The sequence below is a fragment of the Halichondria panicea genome, chromosome 16 (assembly GCF_963675165.1).
Source record: "Halichondria panicea chromosome 16, odHalPani1.1, whole genome shotgun sequence".
NCBI classification, from domain to species: Eukaryota; Metazoa; Porifera; class Demospongiae; order Suberitida; family Halichondriidae; genus Halichondria; species Halichondria panicea.
The window spans coordinates 4,376,189-4,390,159 of NC_087392.1; the positions used below are offsets into that span (position 1 = coordinate 4,376,189).

General features: G+C 40.6%; 3 protein-coding genes across 5 annotated transcripts; 1 reads left to right on the forward strand and 2 right to left on the reverse strand.

Moving 5' to 3' along the window:
- Positions 1–158: 158 nt before the first annotated feature.
- On the reverse strand, positions 159–3,183 carry LOC135349708 (uncharacterized). Of its 3 annotated transcripts, none has more exons than XM_064548292.1 (5): positions 3,049–3,183; positions 2,036–2,851; positions 1,239–1,373; positions 876–1,127; positions 159–630 (listed from the first exon to the last, which is right to left on the reverse strand). In XM_064548292.1, exons 2-5 carry the CDS (start codon positions 2,820–2,822, stop codon positions 332–334), a joined length of 1,473 nt encoding a protein of 490 aa, XP_064404362.1. In that variant the 5' UTR covers positions 2,823–2,851; positions 3,049–3,183; the 3' UTR covers positions 159–331. The 3 variants fall into 3 exon arrangements, with proteins under 3 accessions (XP_064404362.1, XP_064404361.1, XP_064404360.1); XM_064548291.1 differs by having other exon boundaries at positions 3,005–3,133; XM_064548290.1 differs by having other exon boundaries at positions 2,036–3,107.
- Positions 3,184–5,702: 2,519 nt separating this feature from the next.
- Positions 5,703–6,852, reverse strand: LOC135349713 (uncharacterized). Its single transcript, XM_064548298.1, has 3 exons — positions 6,598–6,852; positions 6,116–6,447; positions 5,703–5,970 (listed from the first exon to the last, which is right to left on the reverse strand). The coding sequence occupies exons 1-3, from the start codon at positions 6,809–6,811 to the stop codon at positions 5,845–5,847; spliced, it is 672 nt and encodes a 223-aa protein (XP_064404368.1). The 5' UTR covers positions 6,812–6,852; the 3' UTR covers positions 5,703–5,844.
- A 4,059-nt stretch (positions 6,853–10,911) lies between these two features.
- LOC135349714 (calcium/calmodulin-dependent protein kinase kinase-like) lies at positions 10,912–11,850 on the forward strand. The gene has a single exon (XM_064548299.1). The coding sequence runs from the start codon at positions 11,056–11,058 to the stop codon at positions 11,683–11,685; it is 630 nt and encodes a 209-aa protein (XP_064404369.1). The 5' UTR covers positions 10,912–11,055; the 3' UTR covers positions 11,686–11,850.
- Positions 11,851–13,971: the final 2,121 nt, after the last annotated feature.

Here is a 13,971-nt window from a genome sequence, read left to right on the forward strand (position 1 = left end):
ACAAATAAACAATGACAAATTCATAAATCAAAGCCTTTACATATAATATATATATATGCGCATGCACATGCCATCACCTAGATCGAGCAGTCTATATAATTATATGCAGTAATAAATGACAATTGTAAAAGACACAGGTCTATCCATGCATTCAGTAATCCATTACATGTAAATAGTATGATAGACATCCTGTCATATAAAAAATGAATGGTGATACACACATATAGTAGACTATGACATACATGCACATACGCACACACAAATTATTAATAGTCTCCGAATTAGGAATAAAACAGTATAAATAGTTTGGAGTCTATAATAAGGCACTCTACTACGTCAGGTTACTAGTATCTTGAGAAATGTTTTCTCTTGAGAGTATCAACTTAAAAACTTGCTCTTTAGAGTCTTGTTTCTCAGGGTAATAATGGCCACTATCGACTTTCTTTCTTTGTTCGTTTATTGTGTAACGTACAATGCAGCGATGACGAGTAGATCCTGTCATACTGTCAGATTGATAAGAATACTGGGGGTTGATATGGTTCTCCTTGAAGAAGCGTTTCACTTGTTGCTCAGCTAAGGTAGAGCTGTTTCGAGGAGAATTCGCACATGGAGACATTTCATTGCCACATTCTACACAGATAAAGAAGTATCACTGCAACAATGCACATGAATATAAGAGTTGTATAGGCATCAACAAATTAATTTGAAACAGTAATAAACACTCATGCAGCATGAGATTCAGGCTAAACTTGTTGACACCTATGTACAATGCTAACTCCGTATGAATAGACAATGCATGACTATATATCCATAAACCTATACCCTTGGCCTGTATAATTTATAATATTTGATCGAGGCAAAGAGAAGAAACTCACCTTCCTGTAAGGACTGTAATTTCGATAAAGCGTCCATAATAGCCATCTCTCTTGAAAGCTGTATATTGACAAGATATTTGTGGCTATCACCAACAACACTGTTTTGATCAGGCACAATGACAGTGGCCGTGCTGCGATAGTACGTGACACCCTTGCATTCAGCTGGGACGTGTGGGTAATCTTTGAAGTTGTTGATTGTAGCAGATGGATAACAATGTCTCAGTTGACGAACTGCATCATTGTCCACTGTCCCTGGAGTAAAATTTAATATTTGCTGCCATATTTTGAAGACGACTTTTACAATGTATATACTGTTAAAAAATCAAGTGGCTATAGGTGGCACGTAAATACGATTGCACACACATTCAGGGACGTAAGACGCAGCTGACTGGATTTGAGCATGAGATGGAGTATGAGGTGGCAGTGTGTCGTTAGTGCGGTCCAGTGAGGGTGTAGGTGGTGAAGGGAAAACAGCTGCAATTTTAACTTTTGAAGCAACTGGGAGAAAATAACATACATAATTATGATATAATAGTGTAGTAGACTCAGACTCCAATATTATGACAAATACCGCATGTATAGTAGTTCAATAACCATAGATTGAAGAGTTAGAGGGATAAGAAATGGAGTGGTGCACGTGATGATTTTACATTGAATCTGCAGTGGAGCCTCGAAAAATATCCGCGTTACGCCCTATGAACGAGGCTATTAAGCAACATTTTTGCCAGGTAACTCCCTCAAAATTGTGTTTCCTCGAGACATCATCTCTTTCAGTAATTTATAACACGCCTAGTCCATCATGCATGAGCCATGTGTAGTACTTGCTGATGACTGACCACACCCAGACTTTCCAATAAAGTTATAAGTTCCCAAGGCTGTTTTAGAGCTAATGGAACATGTAACGTGTAAGCGTGCTGGTTATGACTACTACAATAGGTATATAGACCTTGAAATAATTATAAGTGAATTGCACGGATTGAGCACAGTTACTTGTATATATACTGGGTGTAGAAATAGGTATTGTTGTGATAGCCTCGATTAAGCCGTAGCGCGGATGTTACTCGAGAATACCAACTGTTTCCTATCCCTCTAACTCTTCAATCTATGATATAACGTACGCAGAATGGCAAAGTAATTTGCATGCTTGTTATACCTCTCACCTTGTGGATGAAGGAAGACAACTTTATTGAGCCGTGAGAGCTTCTCGGGTTGCTGCACGTTTGTAGTTGGGTATTCAATGAAATCACTATTCACCTTTGTCAGCACGTCCTCGATAGAGCTAGTAGTGTTAGTCCTGATCTCTTCAGCCAGTTTCTGCAGCCAAGCACCTCCCTTGGTGCTCTCCCATGCTGTGTGGTTAGACATGGTGGAATAAGCAACTAAAAAGCCACCCTCCTCTGGAACTCGGATTCTCTCAATTAGTGATCCTCCTCGCTGCTCAAAAGTTGAGGAATTGTCATGCCCTCCGCTAGTCGGACCACTTCTTGGAACCATCACAGATCTGCTTTCTTGTTTCCCGCGACAGGCATCGAAGAAGAAAAGCTTTTGTAGTTTGCCCATAATCGGAGATGCTTTTGGGAGAAATGGTTTGATTATGTCCTCACCAATACTAACTTTTGAGCCGTCCTGTAGGTACACAATGTCTCCCAAATCACCATGGCCAGAGAAAACAAATACAATGCACTCGTACTTCTTGAACTTGTGATAGTCTTGGAAACTGCAAGCTTCGTGAATTAATTTTGTGATTTGTAGATTATTAACATTTTTCTCCCAATGAACAACAAAACCAAGATAATCAAAGGTGTCTTTCATACTCGTCCCATCACTTAACGTTCCAGGTAGAGGACGTAAGCTAGTACAGTTACGATAGTCATTGGTGATTATGATAGCGAGTCCTCTGGCATCAACATTCGATGTTATAGTGGCTGTGATTGAGTTGGTTGACATCACTAGGCAACTTCTGTATCAATCCCACTCTGTATGTATGAGAAGGAGTGTACCAGTTTATTAGTCAGTTATTAGACTGGATGGTCTTATTCATGAATGGCCTACTATTGATACTAGCTAGGCTCCGGCCAATAAGCTACAGTAGTAATAGCTGTACACTATATATACACTATGTAGGTGACCTGTACTATCTTTCTGAGCAACTCTATCACAACAAACGAGAAACCTTGCTTTGTTTTGCCAGGACACTGACACTCCCCCTCCTTTGGCAGAGAACTTTTAGCTGAGTCAGCATGCTTCTGGCTAGTCCCTGGGGTTTCCCCAAGTTATCATCCCACACACCACTAACAAACAGCCGGCTAACAAAGATACTGTGTAAACAAACACATTCCTGGGTAACCATACATGTATACAATAAAAAAGTAGTACTGACAATAAAACCGTGATGACTGATCTGATTGATGTTGAGGGAACTGATGAGGGAGTTCAATGAATAAGACCGAAACTCAACAAGTTCATAGTTTGAGATCTTGCTAGAGCCTTCTGTAGGAGACCAGTCATGTCCAATTTATTGTCTGGAGAACGAAGGGGAAACAGTAAAGAACAGTAAAATGTACAATGAACAAATACTGTGCATGTGTACGTTCCAGTACATGCCGCATACATGCATGTATTGTCCTGCCAGTATAGAACAATTACTGGCTTGTTGATGTACAGAAAATCTTTTGAAAGCAACCAATCACTACAAAGCAAACTCTTGCCAGAAAAAAATTAAAGGGCTCCACTTCAGAGGAGGCTGAAACCACTTGACCTTTAATATGTAACTAGATCTAGTTTGCAACGCCCATTCAAGTAAATACTGTGTCACAAGACAAGATTATAATTATGAATAAACTTATAAAGATAAAAACATCACACAAGAAGAACAATAATCTACTTTATTGGCACATTAAATTACTGCAGCTATTAATGCGTGTATAGTTATAATTATGATGCATGTTATCGCTGCACTTGGTCGAATTTCAATAGAAATGTACAACAAAAAATGACATGAGCAGTGAACAATGCTATTAGAACATGATTGTTTATAGTCGTGCGAGTGTTATACAATTAAATTAATGCGAAATCGACCAACGCAAAATTAGGTTAGGCGACAACAGTACTTAATGTGTACTTCAACATTAATTTGATGGCCATACACCTTTCGTTATTATGTTAGCAAAAAAACCCTGGGCCCACACGGTATATACCGGTCACTGATATATTTAACCCACATGAATGTTACAACAGTAATGTCATTCTTTATGAGGGCATCGTACACAGCATCCTGTGCTTCCTTCACTACGTATCCAAAGGAACCGTCTACAACGCAATTGCATTTGGAGTCACTAGATTGTCAGGTTCAACTTGTACTTCTATATATACGTACAGGGACACCTTCGTCAATAAGTACACTTGCTTTTCAGAGTACTTCTGGATATAGTTACATCCGATCACCTTGAAAGGTATGGTGTGTGACTGTTTCAGACTCTGCGTCTGAATAGTCCGGGGTTCCGTTAGCCAAAAACAAACAGTGATTCCCCTCACTATTATTACCGTCTTGTCTTGTGGATGTAGCACCTGCCACTTCCAAATAACAAACACCTTGCTGTCTTTAATTCTCAATCCATCGACATTGACCACATTGGCAAACTCAGGTGTGAATACTAATGAGGAAGAATGCTCGAGCTCATCAAAATCTTCATTTGTCGTATCTTGAACTGGTTTGGCAACAACAAGATCATTTTGGAGTTGAATGAGCGTCACATGCACATTAACTGAGCTGCTCCTTCCCACAGTCGAACACAGGGCGGATGAGATTTTGGCCAGGCTTCTCAATAGCTGGCCTTTGTTGCATGTAGCATGCATGTACGGTCCACTTTATACGTATATACATTGTAAATGAGGCCTCAGGCTCTTCTGCTGTGGTACATGCATGGTCCTGGATATAACTTCTTTTAATCATAGATGATGGCTTCTTATAGCTGATTGTTTTGGAGTGTTCCCTGACATGATTCTATTGATGACAAGCTCTTTGCTCCAGGCTAGGCTGTCTTGCATGATGCCTTTCAGCTAGCCTCCTTCGCAGGCCTTCCTTTTTCAGTTATAATTTTGTTTCTGTTGTTTGTCACAATATTAACCCTTTCCCGTTCAGCCGCACACAATCTGGAAAATCTGGAACAGTTCCATCACTTTAGTTTGCATCTGAGCCCAACCCACCAAATTAGCTTGATGTTATCTCCGCCCCCAATGAAGTGGCTATGGCTTGTAGAGATGGGCGTGGGTCAATGGCTGTGCACAAACTAACCATCGATTTTATGCCTTGCTGCTGCCTTGATGGAAGTATGTGTGGCCTTTAAAAGCTGCACTCTGGTCAACTAAGCTGCTTAGCAAGCATGTAGACTATTGTAGAGCTTGTGTCCACTTGTGAAGTGCCTGTGTACACAAATGGCTTGCTGCTTCCTCTTCGAAAATATTCTATGGCTACCAAGATAGTCCAGAGGGTCTACCAATGGATACTACTCAGTCCTACATGCTGTATAGCTTGTTTTAAACTTCTTTTTTTTAAGTGTCCTAATTGAACAGCTCAGCAGAACTTCAAAGGATAATCGCATTCATGATACTATCCAATCTGCCACAGAATCCAATATCATGCAACATTCACAAGTTGATAGCACGCTCCCTCCCAGATTGTTGTTGTAAAATTTACAACAATTTGACCGGTAAAGGGTTATACTATATAAAAGGGACGATTCAGGCTCTTATAATTATAGAGTATATCTACAGTTTTTTTTATGGATCACTGCTTAAACTTTGTTTAGACAATGTAACCTCACACTATTAATTTGTTAGTAAAATTAGCTTTTTTCAAAGAAAGTTTTATGAGATACTTAATTCATGTCATGCAGTTGTCTCTCTAACTAATATGTATTACATTGTCTTGTTCACACTTCATGTTCAGAATCAGCGGAGTGTGCAGCAACTACTCTTTCCCCTCAGGCAAGTCCTGGGCTTGGCCAGCTGCCTCTACATCAAAAGGGCATATGTACTGCACTTTGTAATCCCTACAGCCTCCCGGATTGTTTCTGTTCCAGCAAATCCCTCCACTCTGTGTAATGTGTGTAAGTTGCAGTAAATATAGACTCGCGACACCTCACACGAAATATGGATCATGAAATTTGTTAACGTGTACCCAATCAATAATCTGAGAATTTGTTGTGTACATGGCGTGTGTAGCTATTGTGTTCACTCACATCAGGTTTGCATGTCATCTTCTGCCCAAACACCGCAAAGTCTTTATTGGTTCTCACATCGTTGCACCTTATCCCAGCCGGTGTAGCTCCTCCAAGACAAGAATTTTTTGGGAGGTTAACTGTCTCACAGTCACAGTGACCCCCGGGATTATCACGGTCCGTGAAAGATGTTTCATAGAAATCATTACAAACAATGCCTCTGGTGTCCGGAATGCTTCCCTCAGGGCAAAGGTACCTCACTCTGTAGTCGTTGCACTGCTTTCCCAACCTTTGATCACTGTTAATGCACGCTAAGCCACCACGAGGTTCACAAGCAACTGCGAGAGAGTCACCTATACAAACAATAAAATATATATTTAAGCCGAACCTGACATTTGAACAAAACGCCTATAATTATAGTAACTGCATGGTACTGTGTGATGCCATTAAATTTAATCTGTGCTTTTGTCAGTAGGGATTGTAACAAGTATAATTTTATTCACCTGTGCTTTTGTAGGGAGCTCCAGTTGTGGTTTGACATTGAATTCCAACAGGTTCGGGGCAAACTGTCGTCTTTGAAACATGTCTGAAATTCTCGTAATCACCCTTTCCTGAAGGATTGTCTCTGTCCATCCATTTTGTATAGCAGTACCTGTTGCATCGACCAGCAACCGTGCTAGCTAGGGCACAGAGAATGATGTTGAATAGAACTCCCATAACCAAAACAGGTTTCTTAGTTTTGTTGGAACACACTCAATTTTTGCATTATATTTATACTCATCAGATACCTTACAATAAAAGACATCATGCATCATGTGCAACATATTAGGATCTAAAAAATTATCTACTAGCATTATATATATCTGCCCCGCCTACTCTTGATCCTGTTTTGGGATATCATTCTTATCTTTATAGCAGCTTCCTAAGAGTACCTGAGAAGCCTGCTGTATCTGCTCATGGAAGGAAATCCCTCAAATACTTCCTTTCAATACTCAGGAGGATCTATTTTTCCTAAAATTATATATAGCATTATCCGCCAAGGATCATATAGTATTTTAGCATGCATGCAGCTTCCTAAGAGTATCTGAGAAGCCTACTGTATCTGCTCATGGAAGGAAATCCCTCAATACTTCCTTTAGCCCATGCATGCATGCAAGCCACAATACATTAGCAAAACAAGCCAGCAAATAATGTTTGTATATATACAAAACAGTTGTAGATATAGGGATCTTAGCAAGCACTCACCCCAAAGAAACACCAAAGAACCTTACTTGCACAGGGTTGCATGATTGTACATGTGCATTGTTGATCTGATACACCGCATATCGTGAACATGCATGTGGGCAGCAAAAATGTATAATGTACCACGCACACTTACAAAGTACAATTTTGTGATCAAAAAAGATTATGAAGTGAAACTAAACTTTGATTATCAATATGGGATGCTGCTGCGGTCAGATAGTTGGTGTATACATGTAAAAAGGGATGGGTGGATGGTTGTTATGGTAATGGTTTGACAAGCACGTCACTGTTGGGGTGCACAAAGAAGGCCATTGACTGTCGAGACAGCTGTCGCGTGTGCTTGTCCTCTGGTATTGGCACTCGGTGATACTATAGACAGAGAGAGACATGTGTTTAAAAGCCACAATAATTATACCCTTTCACAAGCTTGCACTGACAAAAGACTTACATAGTTTTCCTACAAATAATTACGTGCAAACTACATAGGGAATCGGGTGATTTCCATGTCATTACACTGGACTAGTCCGCCCTCACTTGGAGTATGCAGCTCCAGTCTGGTCTCCGCACAAAGTGTGCAATATGAAAAAGTGCAGAAAAGGGCAGCAAGGTGGATAGCGGCCAAATGGAATGGAACACAATGGGACAAAATCTCAACTGGCTCCCTCTGGTTAAACGTTGTGAGTTTCTAATCTGCTGTCAGACGTATAAAATAATAAAACAAAAATGTATTGCCTTCAATTTTCGGATTTTTACTCCTTTAATACTTCAAACACTCGTTCTCATAGTCTTTCTTTAGTTTGTAAATACATCTACATGGGAAGTGCATGGGAAGTACATGGGAAAAGTGCCTGAGCAGGTATACTATATTAGCTTCCTTCACCGGAAGTGCGGCCTGGAATCGAGGCTAGTATATACTATGGGACTTAGTATACCTGCAACTTACTTAGTATATACCTAGTATTCCGTTGTCAAGTAATTGTATTGTAGTCAAGCCTCGAGCAAGATTTGCACATGCGCACTAGTATCTAAATGAATTAGACACTGTTTTGTCGGTGTCCACGTGATTTAGAAGCCCTCAGCCACTTGTATATATATAGTGCCTTTGCATGGGCTTCTAAATCCCATGCATAGACACCTCCAAAACAATGTCTAACCAGAGGAGGTACGACATCCGCGAGTCAAAGGAAGTGTTTTAGACTCACAATCCTTAGGTCAAAGTTCAATTGCGTGTTACTTGCCAAACATAAGCACTGGGCTATTTTTAGCTGCCAAGAGTCTGATTCGTATTAGCTTAATCAACCATCGTTTCAGCTTCAGGAGGGATGCCTGGAGTACGTTGCTCTGAGTATCACTTTGTTTCATGTGCTATTGAACTTTGACCCGGATATAATAAGGAATGTAGGTATTTAGACTCACAGATGTCGTACCTCCTCTGCATGGTGTCTAACTATTTAGTTTATATGTATTGGTTTTGTTTTATGTTCTGTTTTTTGTTTTGTGGATGTATACTTTATTTACTTGTTTTGTATAACGGGGAGCACCTTTGTAGCTATAAGGCAATGTTGCCTATATGTGTGACCCTTTCCCCTATGCATGGATAAACTTAATCACCAATAGCTCAATCATGAAAATTCAATTCCAATTGATAATAATTATAGAGATTTCCCCAGTCACATGCTCACCTTTCAAAGTCTGTCGATTCACCATCTCAGTCCGTCAGTGATTGGCACATGACAGGAATGAACTTGGAATGAGATCACACTCTCTCATACAGTGTATCAAAATCAAAACCACACCCACTACTTCGTTCTAGACGAAAAGCTTCATACATGTAGTAAACAGGCAAGTGAAGCGATACCTGTGTAATGACGAGAACACTCTCAAAAAAATGTTTAGTGAACTAGTTCTCTCCATGATACTTTATTTGGAGAAAGAAGATGACATCATGCATCATGTGCAACATATTAGGATCTAAAAAATTATCTACTAGCATTATATCTGCCCCGCCTACTCTTGATCCTGTTTTGGGATATCCTTCTATCTTTATAGCAGCTTCCTAAGAGTACCTGAGAAGCCTGCTGTATCTGCTCATGGAAGGAAATCCCTCAAATACTTCCTTTCAATACTCATGCACTAGATGCCTGGGCATCAGTGACAAGCACTCATGCATGTACACCATGCATGTGGGTGGTGCTTTGTTCCCATCTTCATGCAGTAAGGTTTTGGACGGAAGAACTTCAACAGTGACACAACATTAAAACATGTGACGAACTGAAGTACATGCATGCATGTATATACAGTGTTAGAAATTACTCACTGCCATCGGTCATTGACCGGACGTTTAATTAGAATGACCATGCATTCCTGCATGTGTCCGATCAGTGTGACCAGCACAAATGATGTTTGACCATACAGTCAATAACAATTATTTCTAACACTGTGTATACAGTGCTCGAGAAGTTAAGAACAAGCGTACACAAAAGCTGCATGGTCAATAATTTGCCTGTTTATAAATCAATAGTATTTAATGAAACTCCACTGTAAGCAGTTTTATGCCATCAACTGAATGAGAACAATTAGGGTATGAAAATATGTGGGAATAATTTGGAGTGTATATACTTATATGTAAGAATACCGTACTCTATATACCGAGATTACGCCCACCCCCACTTTTGAATGAAAATTCCTGCATAGGCTGATTTGCCGCGAGAATACGCCCACCAGGAAGTGATGCATTTGTCAGTGAGCAGTGATTAATATCTAATTTGGATTTTTCCAAACTTCTCTTGCAGACTGCTTCAAGCCTTATATTTTTTAGTGCCTGTATAGATCTAAGTTTAACGTTATTTTGCAGGGGGTAAATTTTATTTTCGCCAATTTTGCTCAGAAGCAGAGATACAAGTCTCAAAGCCAGCTGTGCGTTGAGCTCTATAACAAGCCGCTCATGATATCGAGGCTAGTACAAGAGCACTGGCTTTTGATGGTATCTCTGCTTCCAAGAAAATTGGTGAAAATAAAATTTGACCTCCCCTGCAAAATAACGTTCAGACACTAACTAGTAAGGGGCAAGAGAAGTTTGGAGAAATCCAATTAGTGACCTTAATAAGATAGGTTCCAGCCTCCTCTGGCTCCACTCTACCACATGTACTCTTGTCAACTACAAATTGAGCACCAACTCACCTCTCAGTGACGGGTGTCTGGCTGTACAGTAAGAGATCATGATGGATGTGGCCTTGTTGCCGTAGAAAACACCTCAAGAATATCGAGCATCATCGTGAACGAACTAAACACTAACACATGATCACACTTAGGGGACATTTTGACTCACATTATTTTTCCTATATCGGATAATTTACCGTTGACAGTAGATCACCATCACCTCTAAGGAATTAAGCTAAGGCCAGGGAGGGGGTGCAGTGGTCAGTATGTGGTACAATTAATGCACAGATACATAATACACATGAACTAAGCCATTGGCATTGCACTAACCCGTACTAACACCACCAACCAGTCCCTTCTTACAGCCAAATATTTACTAGTATCGAATCCAAGCCGATTAGCCATCTATAGTTTTTGCGGTTACTAGCCATCAACATTTCCGTGGTATTGAACATAGTAAGGTTACCAATGGTGTACTATAGGGTCGTGAATATCTAATCTGCACATGATAACACACATAATTATAGTTTCCATATAGTTTGCTACAAGTCAATAGCTATATGGCCGAGAGACAAGACCGTGAACAAGAGTACATATTCAGAAATGTTCAACTCTTAAAGAATGATACCCTTGGTACTGGCTCCTACGGGGCAGTGTGTAAAGCCAAGTGTGACCAGCTACTCTGTGCTGCCAAGCTACTCTATTCAGTGCTCTTTCAAATAGCTGTGCCTGACCCTGGCAAAGAACATAGACATCCGTTTAGAAGATTCGAAACAGAGTGTGCATTTCTGAAACGCATCAACCATCCCAACATTGTACAGTACTTGGGGACCTATCGCGATCCCGACACAAATGCACCAGTTCTTCTCATGGAGCTCATGGACGAGAGTCTGACACATTTCCTGGAGTCATCACCTGTAGACATTCTCTACCACATCCAAGTCAACCTCTCCTATGACATAGCTCAAGCACTTGCCTTTCTCCACTCCAATGGGATCATCCATCGGGACCTCTCCAGCAACAATGTCTTACTGATTGCAGGCAGTCGAGCTAAAGTCACCGATTTCGGAATGTCTAAATTCAGGGACATAAACATCACCCGACTAGCCACAATGACCACATGCCCAGGAACACCAGCCTTCATGTCTCCCGAGGCACTAACGAACCACCAGTGTACACAGAGAAACTAGACAACTTCTCATTGGGTGTGCTTTTAGTTTAGACCACAACTCGACAGTTTCCAAAGCCAACAGATCGATTTGTAACAAGAGAACTGGTTGATCCACGATTTCCGAAACAAGCAATTCGAGCCAAAGTTCCAGTGCCTGAGATAGAGAGAAGACAAGCCCACATCAGCCTGATTGCGCCCACCCACCCTCTACTACCGATTGCCCGTCACTGCCTCAAAGACAGAGATGTTGAACGACCATCTTCCCAACAGATTTGCCAAACACTGGATGCTCTCACGAGGACAGCCAGGTACCAGGAAAGCTCTCAACAAGACCTGCAGATACTCAGAGAGAAAGATGAACAACTACAAGCAAATCAACAGATTATAACAGAAAAAGATGAGCAAATTACACACAAAAACACACAGCTACAAATAAAAGATGAACAAATACAAAGGAGCGAACAACAACTGGAACAGTTTATAACGGAAAAATACACACAGCTACAAGCAAATCAAGAGACAATAATACAAAATAACGAGCAAGTACATACACAAGCTACTGAAATTCAAACCCTTCAACACGAGGCTGAAGCCAGGGAGAGACAGCTGAGGAGACTCAACCAAGAGTTGCAATCAAGTGAGGAGAACACTGCTTCCCTCCAACAAGCCATCGATCAACGAGACAAAGAAGTGACTCAACTGAGACAAATGTTGGCAAGCAAGAACGAGGAAATTCACGATTTATCGACTCGAATGAACCAAGTCGCACTGTAAGATGAGCAAGATGAGCAAGCTACACCAATGAAACCTGTTACAATAGAGGCATTACCTGATGCACCTGTTAAAATGTGGTATGGATCATCAGCCTTGATCGGAAACAAGGTATATTTTAATTCATATGAAAATAAAACTGTTTATGAGTTTAGCGACAATCAGTGGCACGAGTTACCTCTTTGCCCTAACAAGTACTTCACTATTGTCAGTGTTGATGACATACTCACAGCTGTGGGGGGATGGTGGTCAGTCACACATCGCTATAGTAACAAACTCTACAGCTACATTAATAATAAATGGGTCAAATACTTTCCTCCCATGCCAACCAAAAAGATGAGACCTGCAGCTGTGTACGCTAACATGTACAACACACTTATAGTGGCTGGAGGATGGTGTGATTCAAAAAATTCACCTACAGTCGAGATATTAAATATTGCTAACACGCAATGGTCAAGTGTTAGTTCACTATCAGCTGTGCCAACCGATCAACCATCATCAACGATCTGTGGAGACTATGTGTACATACACCCACGAACGGATGATGATCAAGAGAAGTATTCAGTCTACCAATGCTCAATAACACAACTAACTCTTTCCCAGCCAAGCTCAGCTATATGGGAGAAGATTGCCCCTTTGCCAGTTAGCCATTCTACTCTAGTTGCTTTCAATGACAACCTGCTGGCAGTGGGTGGGGAGGACTCTAATGGAGATAGAACGAAGGACATATATCAGTACAACATGACACCATGGACTGTCGTTAGTCAAATATCAACACCGCGAGCATTATGCTTCACTGTTGTCCTCCCTGGGAACAAGTTAATGGTGGTGGGAGGAGATGGTACGTTGAGAAAATGTCAAATATCTACTTTTGTATAGTGACTAACATTCTTATTGCAGTATCTCATACAAAATTAGTATTATGTGTTGATAATTATACCCTAGATTATTTGCTTCAAGTCCATCCTTGGCACCGAGTGTACTAGCATTGAAACACGTGATTAATTTTGGCTAGGTGTGTTGTAAAAGGATATGTCACATGAGCCTGCCGATTGTACATGCAGCTAGTTTGACTTGTTACCCCAGTTTTGTACCTGGCTACATTTGAAATAATTCAACCTCTTTTTTAACTTAAGTTACAATTAACCCTTTACTTGTCATTGACAGAGGCAATGAACAATAACCTGCATTTTGTCCATCAAAATGTCACATGGAGTATACACAAAGTTGTTTAAATTGCACATGTTGTAAACCGTAATTTTTCGCTTGTGTTTGGGCGCACTCCCTCGAAAAATTGTGTATGGAGGAGTTCTTATTAAGCTAAACTTCCCTTTAACCGGGGTTCGAAGGGGCTGTGCCCCTTACCTTGTTTTCGAATTTGAATACCCTGTTACTACAGTTTGGTACCAATCACATCATGTGTTGATATATATATAAGTGTCGTCCTGCAGTTCCAAGAATACTTTGAGGCTGTTGAAAACATCAAGGATCCCCTGCATATTCCGACCATTATTTGTGAAAGGGGAGGGGTTTC

Bases quoted from the DNA above. Each gene is read 5' to 3' on its own strand.
- LOC135349713 (XM_064548298.1), bottom strand. From the start codon at position 6,811: ATGGGAGTTCTATTCAACATCATTCTCTGTGCCCTAGCTAGCACGGTT. The intron at 6,448-6,597 runs GTGAATAAAATT...TTGTTTGTATAG, and splicing joins AGCTCCCTACAAAAGCACAG to GTGACTCTCTCGCAGTTGCT. The intron at 5,971-6,115 runs GTGAGTGAACAC...CACATTACACAG, and splicing joins AGATGACATGCAAACCTGAT to AGTGGAGGGATTTGCTGGAA.
- LOC135349708 (XM_064548292.1), bottom strand. From the start codon at position 2,822: ATGTCAACCAACTCAATCACAGCCACTATAACATCGAATGTTGATGCC. The intron at 1,128-1,238 runs GTGTGTGCAATC...ATTTTACTCCAG, and splicing joins TGCGTCTTACGTCCCTGAAT to GGACAGTGGACAATGATGCA. The intron at 631-875 runs GTGAGTTTCTTC...TTATCTGTGTAG, and splicing joins ATTACAGTCCTTACAGGAAG to AATGTGGCAATGAAATGTCT.
- LOC135349714 (XM_064548299.1), top strand. From the start codon at position 11,056: ATGGCCGAGAGACAAGACCGTGAACAAGAGTACATATTCAGAAATGTT.